Consider the following 21,973-nt stretch of genomic DNA (forward strand, 5'->3'; position numbering starts at 1 on the left):
AATTAGTAAGTGGGATAAAGGCCAGATACATAAGGTTCAGAGACCCAAGTAAGGAATCTGGATTTTATTCTCAATGCAATGAAGATTCAAATGCAATGAAAGATATTAAGCAGGGGACCGATAGGATCTGATTTGCAGTTTACTAGCTTGACCTTTATTGGTCCTTGAGTTGAGCCATATTTTTGTTTGAATATAAATCCTTTTCCTGCCACCAACGTTTGCTTTGAGAGTCTCATCAGTTCAAAGTCATTGACTACTGCTTATTAGATGCATGAGTCAGACGGATGGGAAAAGATAGCCAGCCTTGCCTTTGCAATTAACACGCTGCATGACCTTGGAGAAATTCTATGCCCTACTCAGTCCTTCGTGACTTCGCTGGGTGTTCATATGAGAATTAATGCCTTAAAAGTAATTGTAAAGCATTTTGTATAGATGTCGAAATATTAAAACATATTCCCTCTGAATGTGAGTGAGTTCAAATATAGAAGCAAGTTCCTCCTCTTTGGAGAATTCAAAATGATTTGATTGTTGAATTGCATGCCAAGTGAACAAGAACTACTATTTTGTAACTAGGGCATTCTTAACTCTGAATACATTGGATGTGAACAGATGTAGGGAACAGACACAGAGGACAAAGATGGATTTATGGCATTGTAAAAGCATTCCCAATAAAATAAAGGATGTGAATCTGAATAAAACACCAAAAAAAATGCATAAAAAATCATTCAAGTCAGCCTGGGCAGTGGTTGAGCCTGTGCTCAGCATGTGTCAAGCCCTGGGTTCAATCCCCAAGACCAAAAATAAATAAATAAATACAAAAAAAAAAAAAAAGACCCAAGTAAAAGTTCAATAGTCTACTTCAAGGTCTAGTTGAAAACCTTCATGGGACTCTTTGGAATTCTTAAATTTTTTCATTCATTTTAAGAAATATATAGAGAGAGACAGACACATTTCTAGGTGCTAACAATACCACAGTGCACAGACCTGTGACAGTTAATTTTGGTTATCTACTGAATTGAGACACCGGGAAAATTGGTGCAGCACACTTCTGGGTGTGTCTGAGAGGGTGTTTCCACAGATGATTGACATGTGGCTTAGCCAACTGAAGGCGAAGACCAGCCTTGAATAAGGGTGCATTGTCCACCAAGCTGGGATCCAGATGTAACATACAGTGGAGAAAGGAGGAAGCTTGCCTCTGGGCACGCACAAACTCCATTCTTCTTGAGCTGGTGCATTTTTTTTTTTGCTGCTTACACATTGAACTCCAGCCTCTTCAGTCTTTCAACAGTGACTCACGCCAGTGACTCTCCAGGGGGTTTCCAGGCCTTCAGACTCATTCTGGGGCTGCACCATGAACCTCTCTCTTGTTCTGAGAGTCTAGCCTCTTGGACTGAGTAGCTACTGGCTCCTCCCTGCAGATCTCCTGCCTGTAGACTGTCATTGTGGAACCAGGAACCAATAAATCCCTTTCTGTAGCTACGCATATATTCTACTGGTTTTGTTCCTCTAGAAAACGCCAATACAAATCCAAAGTCCCTTCTTTTCGGAAGCCTACATCCTGGTGCTGCCCAATATTCTTAAGTGATCACCTGCCAATCATCAGTCTCCTTCACAAATGTTACAGTCTCCTTACTGCATGATAAAGAGCCTGTGCTTTCACTGATGGAAGAGAGAGACGGAAGAGAGAGAGACGTGGCTTTTGAAATAGAAGCAATTCTGGTAAAAGTATGAAGAAATGTTACAGGAATTGATGGGTAATTTACCATCATGGAAAACCAATAATTTTATTTTTTATGCTTCCTTTCAGTTAGTGTTCAGACTTTGGAGTCCACATCTAGTTTTGAAACTTAGTTTCAAACATCTTGACAAGTCCTCATCTAAACCCTCAGTTTTTCTCAAAAGCAAAACAGGTTTAACAGTGGATTGGATTGAATGAAGTCTGCACTGATAGTGCATATTAAGTGTATCGTGATGTAATTCACACTGCAGTTAACTAATGATTGCTACACACCTTCTCTCCTGCCAAAAATAATAGAATATGCTATAGGTCTGGATCTGGAATAGATCTGGAATAGCCCCCAGGTATTAATGAATGGTCCTCAATTTGACTCTATTGGAATGATGAATTTTGAAACTCTTAAGAGGTGGGGCCTAGTAGGAAGTCATCAGGTCCCTGGGGGTGTGTCCTCTAAAGTATTCTGGGACTTCTATCTCTTCATCTGTTTTACCAGCCATAAGGTGAGTGGTCTCACCACAGCCCCAAAGCAAAAGTGGGTAGGGGATTCCATCTGACCATGGACTGATCATCTCAGACTGTGAGTCCAAATATACCTTTCATTTTCATAAGGATATAAGTATCAGGTATTTGTTTTAGTAACAGCAAGCTGATTCAGAAGCAGGGAAAGCTACTTTCTGCACAGATGACCTCGGGACACTCCGCATCACCCAGTAGCAAGAAGTGAAGGCAAAAGAGCATGAAAACATTGTAAAATGAGATTTCTTAGAAGATGCCAAGAAAGGACTTACTAAGACTTCTTGAAGGAATGTTTTGAAGGACTGAAGAGAAAGTAATAAGAAAGCAAACTACATTCTACACAGAGGATTACCATACAATGACAAAAATCATGACAACTATCAGTTATTACCTGTTTGCAACCCCCTAAGTACTTACTATATCACATTTAAGCCTCATAAAAACCCTATGAATTAGGTACTAGATTTCCATTTTAGAGATGGGGAGACTGGGACCAGGGGAGTTTAAATAGTTTTCCTGAAATGGTGAGTGCCAGGAGATCAAGATTCTGTTAAGCCTCCTCCTAAAGATATGTTCCCTACGTGTATGAAGACACGAATTGGGGTGTCAACCTACTTTATATACAAACAGAGATGTGAAAAATTGTGGTATATGTGTGTAATAAGAATTGTAATGCAAAAAAACACAAAGTACATGTATAAAGACATGAATTGGCATGAACATACTTTATATACAAAGATATAAAAAATGTGCTCTATACATGTAATAAGAATCGTAATGCATTCCACTGTCATGTATTTAAAAAAATAAAATCAATTTAAAAAAAAAAAAGATATGCTCCTAACTAGTACTTTGGGGCCAAGTTTTTGTTTATTTTGGTGGGGATGAGGGGGTCAAAGGGAAAAAAAATGTTCTTAAGTTGACCAGGGAGACCCTGTGTGGTGGCAGTGAGAAATGGATTATGAGAGAGCATTGCTGAGAAGAGAGCACCCTGTGACAATGGCCAGCACCCAGGTCATTCAGGACAAACCAGTTGCCACCCAAGTTCTCACAAATTCGAGGTTCCCTTAATCAGGAGAAGCAACTTTTGCAAAAACAGAAAATTTCTCCAATGAATATAATGGAGAGCTCTCTAAAGCTGCACAATATAATATACTCCAGGGCTCTCCATTATTAATCGTAATAACCAATAATCAATAAAAGCAATCATGCTCAGACTTTAGATTTCCTAAGACCACTCCTTCCTATGGGTTATTAAAATCATTTCAATTCTTAGATATTAAATGTCACACAGAAAATAACCTCTTGCAAAATGTTGGGTTCATCATATTTTAAGAATTAATACTTTAGGTCATTTTAATCAGTTTCTGATATATGCAGTTTTCAGAAAGCACTTCAGGGAAGAACATTGTGCCATGACTAATAATGACAAGAATATGAACTATATTCTTCATATACATATTGGAATCAGAGCATTACTGAAGTACTTTACCATCTTAAGTATTTAGGAAGCTTTAAATAAAAAATAAATTTGCCTATTTCATTTAAATTGAGCATCCTTTTTTTTTCAAGCATAAAACTTCAAACTTATTAATTTCATGGCTATATTTTAAAATGAGAGCCAGTACCAGCTAGATGGCTTCATGATGAGTGTCTTAAAATTTCCAGAAAAGGCACTAAATTTTTCACAGTATTTGTGTTTCATTCTCAGTGTAATAAAAATATGCCACTCTTTTAATAATGAATAATAGATTCTAAGTTTGATTTACATGCATGGATTAAATGTCATCTTTGAAAAGTTGCTATTTTATTCATATTGGATTTCCCTCCAGTGAAACAAAAATGGCGCCCATCTACTACTAGAATAATGATAACCTTGCCACACTGATATATAAATATTAACTGGTTGCTACACTTTTTAAAAATGCTGTACATCCATGAAATAGTCTGAGAGCACAGTGAGTTTAAGTGAGGTTTCTTTGGAGTGTGTGAGGTCCCCCACAATTGTCCTACCTATATGTGGCTACCCCAAAAGAATGGAGAGCCTGACCTCCCCCACATCACAAATGAAGCTCATTTCAATGATGCCAGATTTACATGTTGCTTGAATAACAAGTTGAAGTATTTTGTTGCTCCTTTCCCACTAGGGGAAAAAAAAATTATTGTCACCAATTTTCCTGAGTCCCTGTGTTATTACTGAGTCTGCCATAACAAAGTCAATAGTCTGGGAGAATTAAACAACAGGAATTTGTTTTCTCCTCACGCTAGAAGCTAGAACTCCAAAGTCAAGGTGTTGGCCTTGTCAGTGCCTCTTGAAGCCTTCCTCCTTGGCTTGTCGGTGGCCATTTCCTCCCTGTGTCTTGACATGGTCTCGTCTCTTCTATTGTCTCTGTCCTAATCGCTTTTCTATAAGGACACTGGTCCTATTGGAGTAAGGCTCACCCCAGCGACTTTATTTTAATTATCTCTTTAAAGACTCTGTCTCTGAATAAAGCCATATTCTGGGTTACTAAGGGTTAAGATTTTTTAAACATGTGGGTTTTGGGATTTATACAATTCAGTCCACAATAATCCCTACTGGTCCCCTTCCATCTCTCACTTTTTCCTGCACAAAGCATAGCTAAAGGATGTCACTTCACTTGGAACTCAAATGCCTTTTGAGTGATCCAACGCTGACTATAGAAATAAGCTGGTTTTTTTTTTTTTTTTTTACTGAAACTAACAGTTCATTTTTTATTGCTTATTTTTTGTCATATGTAACATTTGGGTACATTTTAACATAATCACAAAAGCATGTAATATAATTTGCTCTACTTCAGTCCCCAGTATTTCCCCATCCCCTCTTTCTCTCCCTCTCTCCCCTCCCTCTACTCTTCTGATATTTCTGCAATTTACTCATAGTTTTTTTTTTTTTAAATTAGTGTCTTGTGGTTGTACATGATGGTGAGATTCACTGTACTGTATCCACTATGTACATATGAATGTTCAGATTCATTCCACTGTTCTTCCCTCTTCCTGTCCATCCTTCCTCCTCCTCAGTCCCCTTCATCTACTCTACTGATCTTTCATCTATTCTGATGAAATTCCCTCTCTTCTTTTTTTTCCCCCTTTGTCTCTCTCTCTCTCTCTCACCTTCTCCCTATTTTGGATTTGCTTCCACATATCAGAGAAAACATTTGGCATTTGACTTTTTGAGACCGGCTTAAGAAATAAGCTAATTTTTATTTTTTCTTTAAACTGCAAGATTCAACTAGCAGAAACTCCCAAGGTCATGAGCACTTTAAGGAGAGGGCCCAGATTTTTATTTCTTCTGCACTCAATATACTAGTTGATACCAAAGGAGCTAAATAAGTCCTTCAACTATTTATTGCTGTAAACCAATACTACTTTGAAACTTAGTGGCTCGAACACCTTGCTTTGTAGATTCCCCAATTATGCAGATCAGGAATCCAGGGCCAGCTCAGCAGAGTACTCAGCTACTCCACATGAAGTCTCCTGGGACCAGTGGGTGCTGCTATTCCCCTCATGGCTAGTCTGAAATGGAGGGTCCAAGATGTCTTCTCTCACATGCCAGTTCCTTTGCAAAGACAGATGGACAGTTTAGCTAGCTGTAGAGCTTGTCTTTCTTCTACAGTCCCAAGGCCTCACCTTTTGGTCTTTCCAGCAGAGTAGATGGATTTTTTACAGGGTGCCTCAAGTATTTCAGAGCAAGGTTTGAAACAAGACAGGAAATGGAAGTTGCCAGCCCTTGAAATCCCGAACTTCAACCCAGAAACTGGTGCCACATCATTTCTATCATATTCTATTGTTCAAATAGTCACAGAGCCCCCTCAGATTCAAGAGGAAGAAGCACAGCTCTCACTCTTAAGCAGGAAGAGTAGGAAAGATTTTATAACTGTTTTTCATCTACCCCAGTAGATTATTGGCAACTAAATGAATGAATAAAAATATGCCAAAGATGTTATGTAATACAAATAAAATTAACCTATTTGGCCACGTACGTTGTAATAACCTTTGGAAATGAATCTGCTGGCACCTTAACCTTGCACTTCCTAGCCTTCAATGTGGCGAGAAATGTCATTTTAGAAATTATTGATATGTTTAAATCATTCATAGAATGGTATCTTTTCATCACAGTTTGAACTAAGACCCACAGTGGATAAATAACTTAATCTACCCAGGTTAGACAGCCATGACCAAGAAAAGGAAGGTCAAGGGCATGAAGGGAACGAAGTGGCAGAATAGGAATAAATACATGATGTCGACTGCATAGATATTTAAAATTCTTGATTTTCTTAATAAAGAGTTCCTATATTTCTGCCATAACAGAATGGTCAATACAGCTCTATTTTCACTCGGACATACCAAAAATCATTTGAAGGAATTCTTGCTTATGAAAATTTAAGGTCACAGTTGACATGAGATGAAACAGCTACATTTAGGGAGGTCCGTGGATATGCCCAAGCACGCCAGAAATTCTCAGAAGGATTCCAGAGGGCTCCCATCCACCTTTCCACATGAGAATGTTGAGTTTGCTCATGATTCAGGGAGATAAATATATGGATTCATTTCTTACAAAATGTTTATTCAAAATATTAATTTTTTAAAAAGGAGGAAGAGATCAAATGAACATGAAGCAGTAAAAAATCATAAAATACTGGTATTTTAAATTAATTGCCCATTTATCAGTCATATTAAAATAATATCTCTGAATTGATTTTGTTTCTTTTTCACCAGATATATTTCATTTCAGAAATCACCGATACCAAGATGTGACTGTTAAAATTAATTCATTTTCTTTGTTTATTCAGGAAATAATATACATTTTTGGAAACCTGAACTTATATTAAACTGGTTGCACCACCCCCCTGCATCAATAGTTTTGCATTCTATTTTCTTTTTATTTTAGAAGCAGTTATTAAGTTATTTATCAGCAGTATATGCCCTGAAAAAAACAAAATAAGGTATGACTCCTGTCCTCAAATACCTGAAGCCTTGTTGGAGTGAATTAACATGTATAAAGAATAGCACAAGAGAGTAAGTTTTGAGTCTGGAAGGTAAATAGGAGTTAATGCTGAGGGCTAATGCGCAGTAGTTCATCAGAACTTGGAGGATACAGGAAATTGAGCATGGAATTTGAACCTACCATTGAGCACATAGTAGGAGCTGAGCTCTATCTAACATGGGTAAAGACTATGGAAGAAGGCTGAGACTACATTGTGCGGGTCTTTTATTGGATGATCAGAAGTTTAGTTTATCCTAAAAGTTATGGAAAGTCAACAAATGGCTTTAAGAGATAATGGATGAAGTGATGTCTTAGAAAGACATTTAGTCCATGATGACCCTAGGATATTGGTGATGCTACTGTGCTAACAGAATGTCTCTCTGGGAGTTAGAAAAAAACAGAGTACCCAGAGTTATAGGGAATGGACTTTGTTTTAGTCAACTTTTTCACTGCTGTGACTAAAGGATCCAACTAGTACAACTGTGGAAGAGGGAAAGTTTATTTGAGGGCTCATGGTTTCAGGGGTCCTAGTCCACAGCTGTCTCCATTCCTCAGGGCTCGAGGTGAGGCTGAACATCATGGCAGGAGAGGATGGCAGAGGGAAGCAGCTCTCGTGGTGATCAGGAAGCAGAGAGAGAGGTCTCCACTTGCCAGATACAGATATATATATATATATACCCCAAAGCCGTGCTCCCAATGCCCACCTCCTCCAGCCACACCCCACCACTTCAGTTGCCACTCGGTTAAGCTCTATCAGGGGATTAATTCACTGATGGGGTTAAGACTCTTACAACCCAATCATTTGTCCTCTGAACCTTCTTTCATTGCCTCACCTGTGAGATTTCGGGGGACACCTCACATCCAAACTATAACAGGCTTCATTCCAAACATCACCCTAATAAGCTACATAATTTTGAATAATTTGCATTACTTTTCCAAAACTCAGTTTCTCGTATGTAAAACAAATATCCATTTCAAAACCACCCGTGTCTTTTGAGGTTTAATGTGATAAAAATCAGCAGAAACTGCAAAATATCTATCAGAAGCTACTTCTTAAGGACTTCAATATAAAAAGTATTGCTCACAGTTACTCATTTATCCTTTTAAACAATGTAATCACGGATACATTGTAAAAGAAAAGAATTAAATATTTAAGTTAACAAAATTTCCTTTAAGAGATATATTTGGGGTGTGTTGGCTTTTTAGAGCTGCTTTCGCTTCAGTTAAAAATGGTGTTACTCCTTGAGCTCGTCACTTGTACTAAAACATTTACTCCTAATCACGCCCTGTTGGTGGTAACATGACGGGATCAATGAGACAGGGCTTCCTGTGATGACTTTTATAGTTGAGATGGCAGACCATGGGGAGACTGTGCCACTGCCCCAAGTCACATCACTAAAGCAGGTTTAGGAACCAGGATTCAAGCCAGGTTGTAGAGCACACCCTCCCCTCACCCCACCACATCTGGCCTCCAGCCCTTGTTCTTTATATTTAAATATATAAGAGGAAACTTTCCATGACAGCATTTCCAAAAGATTTTCTTAGCAATTGAAACGTATTTTATTTCCCTGTTCAGAATAATCAAAAAGGAGATCTTCTGAAGGCAAGAGATGAACAGACGCCCGCTCTCTATGATTCTGTCCCCTGGAAGCCCAGGTCTCACATGCTGCTCTTGATCCTTTTCCTGGAACTTATTTGTGATAGAGTTCACTCTGAAATAGTGCCTGTTTGATAGCATCTGCTTATTTCTTAGGGAATCCTCAAGATGGCCATAATTGAGTGTAAGCAACATCCTTCTTTGCCTGCGAACTCGTTCACACACTGACACTTTGATCCAAAAAACAGATGTACTTATCAAATAAAATGGGGTTAAGTACTGTCAAATTCAAGTGAAATCCACCCCCTGCCTTTGGCTGACACAGACATGCCATCTAGGACCTGGTTTCATTTTCTATGTGATGTGGGGTAAATGTGAAAAATGAAATATGTAACCCTAAATTGAAGGAAACCATGGTCTTAATGGAATCATTAGAGAAATTGTTCCAGAATGCTACATCCTTCCAGAAATAATAACCCTGTAATGTCAGCAAATTCAGAGTCAGCATGGGTTACCTGCTCCACACAGAGGGGTCTGGTCATGTTCATTAGATCTGCCTGAGGCTTAGCCAAACTTGAGTACATGACCTTTAAGAATTTTTAAAAATTCATCAATCAATGTTCTTTGCCTGAATTTTGCTGGTTTTGCTTCTTTAACCTATTATTTGTATCCTTTTTTTTAAGTTGACCAACCTCCTTACCCAATGAAAATAAGAACCGCAAGCATAACAGCTCTGGCTAATAATTAATACAAGTTTCTTTCAGCTTAGATACCATTGCCAGAGTTCAATCGTGATATTTTTAAATGTCTCCCCAAGAGGATGATAATGTGAGATAATCAGTGATAAGGAAATGGCAACCACAAGTCTTAATTCATATCTGACTTTACATTTTTTAAAACTTAATACATTTTTCTTTCAATATTCTATATATCCCTAAAATTTCTGTATTTATTTATCCCCATTAGTATATTTTTTAAAAAGCACAACTAAAGAGTAAAATCTTTCAGCAAACACCCAAAGGATCTATGAAATTTCTCTACAATATTCTCCTAATTTAATGTTTTCTGCAACTTTTCATCCTGCTAATTATAAATAAGAAGGACTTTACATATACACAAATGGTTTGTGGTACTTGTTTCCAAACTGGGGTTTGGATACACCTTGTGAAAAAGAAAGATGTCTTATTTGCAACCTTTGGCTTTAAATCTGAGTTTTCATTGAGTTAATTAGTTGATGAAATAGCCATTTAATTATATAAATTATATGATCATTTATTCTTTCTTTTGCTATTCAAATATTTTAAATTGCCTACTATTTTATTAAAATTAGATAGATAAGGCATATTGTTTGATTTTTTTCTAGAATAATAAAACATTTCAAAAAAAAAATACAAAGATGTCATTAGTTCCTGAATTATTTCTTATTCTTGAAAGATTTCCTATGTTAGCTGTTTTTTTTGTTGTTGTTTTTGTTTTGGGGGATACTGGGGATGGGACCCAGGGGTGCCTTACCACTGAGTTACATTCCCAGCCCTGTCTATTTTTTTATTTTGAGTCATGGTCTCACTAAGTTGCCTTGAACTTGCAATCCTCCTGCTTCAGCCACCGGAGTAACTGGGATGACAGGCATGTGCCACTCTTAGCAATTCAATTACCTCACCACGTGACCTTATACAAAAATAGAATCTTTTTGGATTTAACCAAATTAAAATGAGGTTAGAATGGGATATAACCCAATATGACAAGTGTCCTTATAAAAAAAGGAAATTTGAACACAGGGACATGCGAGCAGATAGGAAAGATAACGTCAAGACACACAGGGAAAATGTCACATGGACATGAGATTGGAATGGGACATCTACAAGCCAAGGGGGCTCCGGGGCTACCAGAATCCACGAGGAAGCCACAGAGCCCTAGCACCTCCAGAGGGGCTCAGCGCTGCCTCCCCCTTGGTTTGACTTCTGGCCTCTGGAACTGCGAGCCAATGCAGTCGATGGTTTTAAGCCACTGAGTTTGCAATACAATCTGCTGGCGGCCCCAGAAACCCCTACAGCACTCTTCCACAAAAATGTTTCTGTTTGTTTGCAACAGCCCTGCACCAATGCTTGGGTAGTAGGTCAGGTGAGTGTTCGTTCTGTCTCAGCATTTAAAATATATTGTTCAATCGTTTTGAGTCCTTCATTGCTGTCTGCGTTCCACTATAAGGTGGACTTGACTTGGTCTTGTTCAAAGTTCCTGTTCCCTTAATCTGAGTCTTCACATCTTCCAAGAAAACTGGGGAGTTAATTGTGTTTTTTCTTATTGAAATAGGACCAAAGAGGCTGACACCCGAGGAATTAGCAGGAAGCAAGTTTATTGACTGCAGGATTCAGAGAGGCTATTGCTTAGCCTAAAACATTCTCTGCATGGAGAATTTAGAATTTTTTGAACTTTATACCCAGCGGGAGGTGGAGTTTGGAGGTTTACATTTTTGCAGGTGTCTAACGTAAAATTACTTTGTTTTCTTTCTTTGAGTTCTCAGAAATTGCTTTTTTTCCTTATTTATTTTTTCTGTTCTCATTTCACACATTTTACCACAAAAGCAGGAGTAAAATAAAGTCCGCAGTTAGACTAAGATTTTGCAAGACAGAGCAACAGGAAATAGGAAGTTTAACCACATTGAGCTTTCTGCAGAAAGTTTGCTGATATTTGCTGATACTCTGTTAACAAGATCAATTATGGTGAGGTTCTCTAGAGAGGCTTAATTAAGATTCATTGGTGGAGGAGGGGGTACCACTACATTACATAACATCTTCCCCTCGTTCTTTCCTTCTGGAAATCGCATAATATTTTTGTTAGAAGCTTCTCTTACATATGTTTCAGATCACTTCTTTTTTTCCATTTCTTTATCTTTCACTATTGCCCTCTAGGAAATGGCTTCTGATTTAGCTTCCAGATCATTAGTTCTCCATCCAGAGGGTCTAATCGTACGTATTATAGATTGTTTGAATATTTAATTTCAACTACATTTTTTTCATTACAGGTATCCTATTAAAGATTATCAAGAGAAATACAATTCTAAAAGAGTTTAGAGAAAACCATGACTCTTGATTTTATTTATCTAATGGAGATTTGTATCTCTGTATAATGGGCATATACTTTTCTACCCTATCCCTTTTGGACACATTTTGATTATCCTAAATTTATGCAAGAAATTCTCTTTCAACTTTGCATATCTAATCAGCCCAGGGGCTCCTCTCTTGACTGGTCATTAAGATCGAGTCTTTTAGATTGGCAAGATTGGTAATCCTGATTTCTCCCCCTCTCGGGCATAGCCCCAGGTTTCCACAGCTCTCTCTAATTTTCAATTTCCTCTTAATTTCTGGTACCCAATGAGATCCTTTTCATTTTTTGAGTGTTTAGCCATCTGAAAGCCTTTTTCTCATATCTTATCAGGAATTTACAGGTGTTTACAGAACAAAATCTGAGAGTGAAATATTGCTTTTAACCCCCAATTCTGCCAGAATGGTAGACTAAACTAACCTATACATTTAACTTCATCAAAAAACAAAATAAAAAGTTTGATCATTTGTTTATTTCTTCCCAAAGATTTAAATCTATTGGTCATTCATGAATACTGTCCGAAGGCAGTGTGTTTCTATTTGAAATGTTTCCAAGATGGAGGTCAGAAGACAATAGGTTCCAAACATCTCTACCAAGGAGTTCTTTAAAATCTTTCAAAGTGTATTTAAACAAATAAAATCAATAATTTCCTCTTAATATCTGGTACCCAATGAGATCCAAAAAAAAAAATCTTTCAAGCAACACATTCAAAGTGAAAGAGCCCTAAGCTGAGAGTCCATAAATGAATTTCATTTAATCTGATTCTTATGGTTGGCAACTGAAGTAAAGGAGCAGATATTGCATCACAAGGCCCCGGGGGTGCCGGGTGGGGGGGTGTTGAGGCTTGTCAGTTAGCTCATGACATCTAATCTCCTCTGTCTCTCAATACAGGGAGATCCATGCTAAGATGTGGGATCACTGGGGACAAGACCCAAGCAATAGTATCCAGAAGCAATGCTGTGGAGGCCAGAAGGGGTTCACCTTAGAGCTTGCCCATAGAGCTGCTGCGTCCCTCAAGAGCATTCTCAAAAACCTGTCAGCTTTCACTTAACCTTCAAGTGTTTGCCTCCTGGTCCAGGCTTATGCCAAAGATAAGCCCCCCCTGATGATGTCAATGAACCTCATCATCCCCAGGTCCATTAGCAAAGTAACCTCCTCAGACTTAACGCTTCCCTGTAATTAGGACTTGCCTGTTCATTTGGGTAACGCCTCCTCGGTTCTCCAACTGTGCACAGAAGTAGATCCTCATCTTTCTCCAGTTACCATTCGGACAATGCCTTGCATTCTCCAGTGACCTTAGGGAAGACCATGTCTCGCACCCATGAGGTGAGAACAGAGACGGACCTGTCTTTGACTTGTATTTTAAATGGAGTGAAGTAAGTATCATAAATGTCCCTATATTAATTACATACACAATGCACACTTTTGTTTTTCCTGAGTGTACTTTTACTGTTACAAAATTACACTGCTTGAAAACTTGCTGTTTGAACTGTCAGTCTCCCACAAACTGCCAGCAGAGTGACTGGCAGGCACAATTGTATGGTTAGTGAAAACACTTGATGTTGTTGGGTAGAGCCCAGTGGAATGAACAGGAGTTTGAGCAACAGCATTTTTATTCTGAAAGCAAAAAGCTTCAGATGACTTCTCTTTCCTGTCAAACTCTGGATGTTTTGGTGCTTTTCTTGTTTTTATTTTTGTCTTGAATTTTGTGCTTTTCTTAGGTACACTGAATGTGAAATAGCGTGGTGTATTTCTTTGGGGATCCAGAATTTTGCTAGGTGATATCAAGGGATGGATGTTTCGGTGACCTTTGCGCAGGCTGCTAAAGAGTAAATTTTCCTTAACTGTGGCAGGAAGTGATTATTTTTTGTTTGTTTGTTTTTGACAAACATGAAGAAAATTGGGCGTTGTTATTTCAACTGTTTCAAGACACTTTTTGTTCTATTTGGCAGGAAAGAGAAATGAATTTCTTGTTGAAGCAATTGCCAGATTTGGTTCATCCCTACATACTGTTTTTAACACTGTAAACATTTTTGCAACCTCAGTCTCCTGGGAACTCTGCACCTCCCCTTGAAGATGTCCTTGATGGAGCTCTTTATTCTCCAGTCTCTCCTGGGATTCTATTTATAGCAAGCCCTGTGTATTAGTCAGCTTTCTATCACCATAACAAAATGCCAGAGGTAATTAACTTATAAAGAACAAATGTTTATTTTGGCTCATGGTTTGGAGGTTCCACTCCAACTTTGGGAGTATCCTTTGCTTTGGGCCTTGATGAAGCAGCACACCATGGTGGAAATGCCCAGCACTGCACAACCATTCACTTCATGAATCAGGAAGCAGAAAGAGAGAAGTTGACCAGGTCCCACAATCCCCTTTAAGGTCATACCTGAAGTGACTTAAGGCTCCCCTGAACAAGGTTGGACCACCTTTCAGTAACACCACTCTGGGGATCAAGTCTTTAATGCATGGATATCCAGACCACAGCACTCTATTCCAATCATTCAACAGCTCACAGAGTATCCTCAACAAAGCAAAGATATCAATAGATGTGGCTCCTGCTCTCCAAGTTCACATTTTAATAGGAGTCCTAGGGTGATGAGCACCAAAACAATCAGCAATAATAAAAGCAACTTATATGGCTTTTCCGTATAAAACGATTATTTAGAAGATGGCGCTTAAAAGCAAGCTTATTTATTTATTTATATTTGTAGATGGACACAATACCTTTATCATTTTATTACTTTTATGTGGTGCTCAGGATTGAAATCAGGGCCTCACATGTGCTAGGCAAGTGCTCTACCACTGAGCCACAACCCCAGCCCACAAGTTTGTTGAATGACAATTTTTGTAGACTAAGTCTAAGCTTTAAAATTTGGGGTGCTTAATTAAAACATACCAAAAAGAATGTAATTTTCTATTAGATGCTGATGGGATCCTTTTTAAAAACTACTAACTAAGATCTCAGTTACCATCACATTCCTGAAATTTCTTCAGTACATGGTGAGAACCAAGACCTCAGCTTTGGGATAAACGACCCAGATGCCTGTTTGCACCTGTCCTCAAAAAAATCAGCTTCTAGCAGTCGGTGGCTTCCCCAGGGAACCGTCGTCTCCATAACCAACCTAGACTAACACCCTGCACATATACCCCATGCTTCTTAACAAGGCCTTTGGGATCACTTATTGAAGAAAAAAAAAATTGTTAACCTACATTGTTCTCAACCAAAGGTTAATTTGAATGCTATCTGAAATATAAGCATTTATCATATTAATTAAAAGAATAGTCCAGTGGGTAAAACTTTATGGGCTTCACTATCAAAGAGACAGCATAATTATAACAATAATAATAAAAGAAGATTTTGAATTCTCACTATATATTTCCACAAGTGTTGGCCCAGGCATTTCTCAGAGGCCTGTGGTAGGGGGCACCGTTCTACCCATTTTAAAAATGAGCCAACTGAGGATTTTCTGGCTCTTTGGTAAAAACTCTTCCTGGAAATGAATTCTTCTAAAGTCCCTGCTTCAAAGAGGCTTCTGGCATCCCCTCCACCATCACTATCAGATCCCCAAGTCATGACTGAGGCTGGTAATGGATACGGCTTAGGGCTAAGCCCTGACATTTGCTAAAAACCCACTTAGTACGCGACTCCCAACAATTGGCTATCTTTAGCACTTATTTGTTTTGTTGGATTTTTTTTTTTCTTTTGACCTCTATCAACTTCTAAATGACAGAGTGATCATTTGGGACTTTGTATTTATTTTATTGACACTGTCTATTTTTTTTTTCCATTTTCCCAAATCACTATAGAGTTCTTGCTTAGTAAGAAAAACAAAAGAAGAGGGGGGGAAAAAGAGTCAGAGTCTTCAAGGGTCTTGGATACCTAAAAAGTTAAGGTGGTGAAAAGTTAAGATTGAAAATCTGTTTTCTTCTGAGATACTGGAGGTAAATAATGGTACCATATGTTTATTATTTATAGACCTACCTTACAAAATTGCTCATTTTACAGCTACATTATACCATTTATATTTCAGTTGGTCATTCCACAGACAGGAAAAAATACAATACACTATCAGAAGAATATATTCATATGAGAAACATATAACACCCTTAATTAAATTCCATATGATAAAATTAGTTTTAAAATAAAAAGACCTAATAGATAATGGGAAAAAGAAAGCACACTCCTAATTTTGAGAAAAATTATTTTCTTCTTCCATATCATCCTGAGATACCTATACTGCTTCTTTATTTTATTTTTAGTAATTCAAGTTAATACTATAAAAGGAAATTTTATATTTGTGTCTGTGCCCAGTATCCAATGCATTGGCATGAGATGAGAATTTTGGGACTTGTCTAGTCCCCTTTCTTTCTTGTCTCTTGTGGGGGAGGTCCCTGTCCATCCCAGACCCCCAGATAGGGTTGAGCCTTCCTTCTGACCCCTGCTCTAGTCCCTGCATCCAGGATCACTCTATAGTCTCATCCATCACTTCCTCTGCGAGTACCATATTCTCTGGAACCCCTCTTCCTGGTCAATGCATGCAAGCACATCCATTATTTATTTCCTTCCTTCCTTCCTTCCTTCCTTCCTTCCTTCCTTCCTTTCTTTTTGGCAGGGGTGAGTACCAGGCATTGAACTCAGGGGCACTAAACCACTCACTGAGGTACACCCTCAGCCCTATTTTGTATTTTATTTAGAGACAAGGTCTCACTGAGTTGCTTCCTCACTTTTGCTGAGGCTGGCTTTGAACTCGAGATCCTCCTGCCTCAGCCTCTTGAGACACTAGGATTATAGTCATGCACTACCACGCCTGGCTGTATCATTTATTTTCTATACAGTCCCTCCAATGTCTCTCCTACCTAAAGCCTGGTTGTCACCTATAATCAGTAGCCCTAGCTGCCTTCACATAAGCACATATATTATACACACCGTGTACACATCAGCGAGCTCTCAATTTGCAAATCCTGAAAAGGGGAAGAACTAGATTTTTTAAAATTCATGATATATATCATGATCAATAAGAATGGCATTCTTGATCAATAAGAATGGCATTTCCATTGAATCTAAGATGTCTAAGATGATCCATAAAAATGCTTTGCCTATTGTGATTGCTTATTGGACATTAGCTAAACGAACGCATGCGTGCAGGAAAGAATGTTTACTCTTTATTACACGAAGTTCGATCTAAGCTACATAGACACTGATGAAACATGCATAGATAGAAAGAATAGGAGGTTAACTAAAAAGAAGGGGCCATGTGTGCACAGAGGGTCAGCTTACCACATGAAGGCTCTCGTGGAAATACAGACTCACATCATAGAAGTTTCCATTATGCCTAACTGCATGTGTTCTGGTCTTCAGCTCCTCTGTTGGACACCACTGCAAGGCACAGCCCCCCGGTCGGCCAAGCAGGGACACTTTGAGGAGGTAAGAGCCTTGTGGAGCCTTGTCCTTGAGACCCCTGATGCATTTGATCTGTATTTGAAGAGGCTGAGGTGCCTGAGTCTGCTGCACCTACATAAAAGGTGGAGTTCTTGAATTACACAGGAACTGGGTAAAACCACACAATTAGCAACAATGGGCTTCTCAGGGGGGGAAAAAGTAGACAATTATTTTTACTCAACCTGTAATTGTCAGGTATTAGCAACGATAACAGACGAGGATGCATGATGTATAATTAAGAGGTCAAAAGGCAAAATTGCTGAAGGTGGGAGGGAAAGTTTAGCCAGTTTTTAAGCATGGTATGTTAATGATCTGTGACATCAGAAACCATTCATCTCTTATAATAAGATGGAATTAACAGGAAACCAACACTTCTAAAAACCACACAGCATGCCTTCCAGATATTGGGGATGGGCGAACCTGGGCAGCAAGCTTCAAACTGGGAACCCGAAAGGTGACACCCCTGGCCTGCAGCACTAATCACAGACCATAATGCCATGGGATAAGGAAAGTGCAGACTAACACCTCACCTGATGGAGTACTCTGTACTTTCAACACCAGGTCAACATGCCCCTAGGCTGCCAAGAACAGTCCAGAAAGAAAAGGAGAAATGGCACATGGATATGCTTTACCCTAAAAGTCAGCACAGATTGCCTGGGTCTGAGGCACACAATTTAATATTTTACAGCACATTTGGATTTCCATTGTTCACCCACAGCTGAGAGTAGACCACTTTCGTTTTTAATCCACGTCCCCAACTGTATACAAACTAATGATTTTTAATAAACTCTTGTTTCAGATTAAATAAATATCAAACTGGGATTATTCATCACTCAAATGTCATTAAGTCATGCTTTTATACTCACAAGTCCCAAATCATTTTTGGAATAATTTGACCTCAAAGAATTCTCTGGGTTTTTTTGTGCTTTAATAAAAATTTAAAAATTAAAAAAATAATAATAATAACATCAGGTTTGGAAGCAAGCTACTCTCTTGGCCATTCCAGTTAGTAGAATCACCAGTTAATCTGTAGTAAACAGGAAGTGTCTTTTAATCCAGTCTAGACTATTTGCTGAAATAAAATATATTTCCATATAGAGACGATGCTGCTGGAATTGAATCACAATTAAACAAACGGTGAAAGTTGTTCAACTTCTTTTGTGTTTTTTTTTTCCTACAAGTCGTACTTAAAAACTAATCGGAATAACAATTATTTTTGGTTTAATTAGAAAGCCTTAATTAACAACAAGGACTTAACCTTCATATTTGGGTTTCCAAAAATATTTTAAAAATTAACACCATGTGAATAAATAAGACAATCTTTTTAAACCTCAAGGCAGGATTACCGATGCAAGCAGACGGAGTTATTAAACACATTCTAAATTAAACGCCTCTATGAATTTTATACTGAAATACATTGTGATAGTTTTGCATGCCAAATGTGACATTTTGTGTTTTAGATTCATCTTCTGTAGTCATTTTGGAAATGTCATACAAACAAAGATTTTTGTCATTTACCAATGGAATTACTATGCATGGCCGCTTAGCCATCTCTTTGCTGGCTCTAGTGGTTGTTTCAAGTCAGCAAGCCATAAAAAATCTTTATCTCTCTGAAACACAGCAATTTGGAAGATAATCGAATGGTGACTAGGGGGCAGAAATGCCAGTCTGAGGAATTATACCACACTCTCTCTTGCATTTACAACGTTCCTCAAAGCGCGTGTCAGAGAAGTAGGAGAGGGAGACGGAAGATTCGTCAAATCTCAAGGCTTGTCTCATTTGCATAGAGCTAGCCCTGCCTCCTGGACAGCAGGGACTCAGGCTGGTCTTGAGGACTTTTAGTCATTCTATTTTAGCATGGGATTCTCATCAGATATATTTATTAAGACCTGTTAAAACCGTTTTCCCTCAAGAGTCCTACAGGAGGAAGGGAGAAAAGGCAAGTGGATCAATACCATTGATCTCATCATTTAACATTTTGCATCAGGAAAAAAGTCAGTTCCCAGGAGCCTCACCTGCCAGCAAGATCCTGCTGCTCCCTGGGAATCATTAGTTACTTCTGTGAGGGAGCCGAGCTTGGCCACATTGTCCCTTTTACCAATGGGTAAGTCTGCAGTGATCGGTGGAGCTCTGGGGCTATGATAGGAGAGAGGGAAGAAGAGAGAGAAATTGACTGTAGGGCATAAAGAGAAGGCTGGCCTTTGGAACCACAGCACAACCGGGTGTCTTCCTTAGACAGGTTGGCAGATTATCTAGGACTTAGATAAACACCACGTTACAGGAACTGCAGTTGATTAAAGTCAGGGAAGAAGTAGCTTTTGAAGTATGGCCCCATAAAATATAAGACTCACTATATTAGCCACCAATCTCCCAACAGTTAAAATGCCACTTGTTTCAGAAACTATCAGGAGATCAAATGCAGTCATGCCTCCTCTGTGTCTGCGAGGGACTGGTTCCCAGAGCCCCCAAGGATATCAAAATCCACAGAGGTTCAAGTGCCCTATACAAAATGGCATAGTGTTTTCATAACTCCTCCCCAACATCCTTCTTTAAAGAATCTCCTGTTACTTATGATGCCTAATACAATATAAATAACATAAACAAATGTAGATAATTATTTTACTATATTTCTTTAGGGAAAATGACAAAAGTCCCCACATGTCTAGTATCTACCATCACAGGCCTAACCACATTCAGTCCACAATTGGAACTATGGGAACGAAATCAGTAAATACAGAGGGTCAACAGTGTTGATAAGGGGTTTTTTGCCCCTTTCTTTTATACCCCTTCCTCTCTTCTTAAGTTATTAGAGAACTTGGAGAGAAAAAAAAATCCATTTAAATAGATGACTTGCTGATATGACATAAACTTTTCTAACACAATGACCAGAGATCAGGATCCATTTCCACCCTCAACAACGTCACCCCCCCCCCCCAATCTTTTCACCCTGTTAACATTTACCCACTTTACTGCACGTTCTTCTTTATGGTTGGCTGTATTTTTTTAAAATTTATTTATGTAGCTCCTTAAATCCTGACAGCATTTGCCTACTTCCCCAAACTCATTTGAATTAAGGCTCTTGTATCTCATGTCTCCTAACTCAAGCTCAATACCATCACCAGGACCATCTGTGACAATGACTGTACCCCCACCGGAGGAATAGCCTTTTGGGGTCTCACTGCTGATTTAGTTCCCTATGATACAAATGATTTCCCTTAATTTGATTAGAGCTACATTGACACAAGGGTTCATTAGGACACCCATTTGCTGGCAATTCAATTTCAAATTAAATACACTTTGTTGTAAATTTTATTACTTTTAAACTACTGTATCTATTGTCTTTAATGGCCCTATTATACAGTTATGAAGGTAAACAGATTCCATTAGTAAACATCCAACCTTTTATTTTCACCACAGTGAGATGATTTCCTCAGTTTCTTTCTTTGTTCCCCTGGCAAGTATTAGAAGGCATTCAGAAATAGACTAAAATCTTAACGTCAATAATTGGATACTACATTCCAAAGCATAATCTGAAAGGAAAATTAAAAAAAAAAAAAAGAAAACACAGTTCCTAGTTACAATCCTACTTTTTTGTAATTGAAGTTTTTTCTGAAATTAACTTCCCAGTAGAATGAGTTGGACATAACTTTTCTATGTTTTATATGTGAATACACAACCAGTGTAACTGGACATCATGTACAACCCCCAAAATGGGAAGTTATACTCCATAATATGTATGATATGTCAAAATACATTATAATGTTGTTTATAACTAAAAAAGAACAAATACAAAATCAAAAAACACAAAAAATAAAATCACCTTCTTTAAAAAGGGACATAATGAAACTTAAAAGGTCAAGATACACCTTTAACATGATACCAGGTATCTAGAGACAATCTAGTAATGTGAGTTCCCTTAAAGCAATCATATTCTAAGTCAGGAATCAGGAACAGGCTGCAGGTCACATTCTCAGTAGGTCCTAAGGCAGATTATTCTCCTTGTTTTCCCCTCTTACCAAGCACTTATTAATTTTATGATCACATAAGTAAGGTTGTCTGCCAGCATCCACTGGGGATTGGTTCCTGGACCCCTGTTGGGTATCAAAATCTATGGATCCTCAAGTTTCTTATATAAAATGGTGCAGTATTTGCATATAACTTTCTCACATCCCCTCATATACTTCAAATCATCTCTAGATGATGGATAATACCTAACATAATATAAATTTTATGGGAATGGTTGTTACACTGTATTGTTTAGAGAGTAATGACAAGATTTAAAGTCTGTACAGGTTCAGTACAGATAGTTTCCAACTATTTTCTATCTGAGGTTGGTTGAATCCATTACTGTGGAAACTGAATTCAGAGGGCTGTCTGTCTATGCATAGATGTTTGTACATTATAAAATTTTCCATTAGTCTACAGTCCAGATATAACCACCGATAAAAATATTGATTTCTTCTGTTCTTCATGCCCAGTTAGCTAGTCATATTTTTTTAATACAAAGTGAGACAGATGCTGTAAATATTGTTTTGTAACCTGTATTTTCTACTTTGTATATTATAGGCATTCTTT

The 21,973-nt window shown here is 38.2% G+C and overlaps 1 protein-coding gene across 1 annotated transcript in view; it reads right to left on the bottom strand.

Annotated features, from left to right (window-relative positions):
• LOC114102621 (uncharacterized) overlaps positions 1-21,973 on the bottom strand; it is a 287,939-nt gene that overhangs the window by 191,438 nt on the left and 74,528 nt on the right. Inside the window, exons 9-10 of the mRNA XM_071613859.1 lie at positions 19,414-19,534; positions 17,237-17,470 (exon numbers count right to left, since the gene is read on the bottom strand). Coding sequence (XP_071469960.1) covers positions 17,237-17,470; positions 19,414-19,534 — 355 coding nt within the window. The remainder of the gene's footprint in view (positions 1-17,236; positions 17,471-19,413; positions 19,535-21,973) is intronic.

Source organism: Marmota flaviventris, chromosome 6, assembly GCF_047511675.1.
Source record: "Marmota flaviventris isolate mMarFla1 chromosome 6, mMarFla1.hap1, whole genome shotgun sequence".
Taxonomy (NCBI): domain Eukaryota; kingdom Metazoa; phylum Chordata; class Mammalia; order Rodentia; family Sciuridae; genus Marmota; species Marmota flaviventris.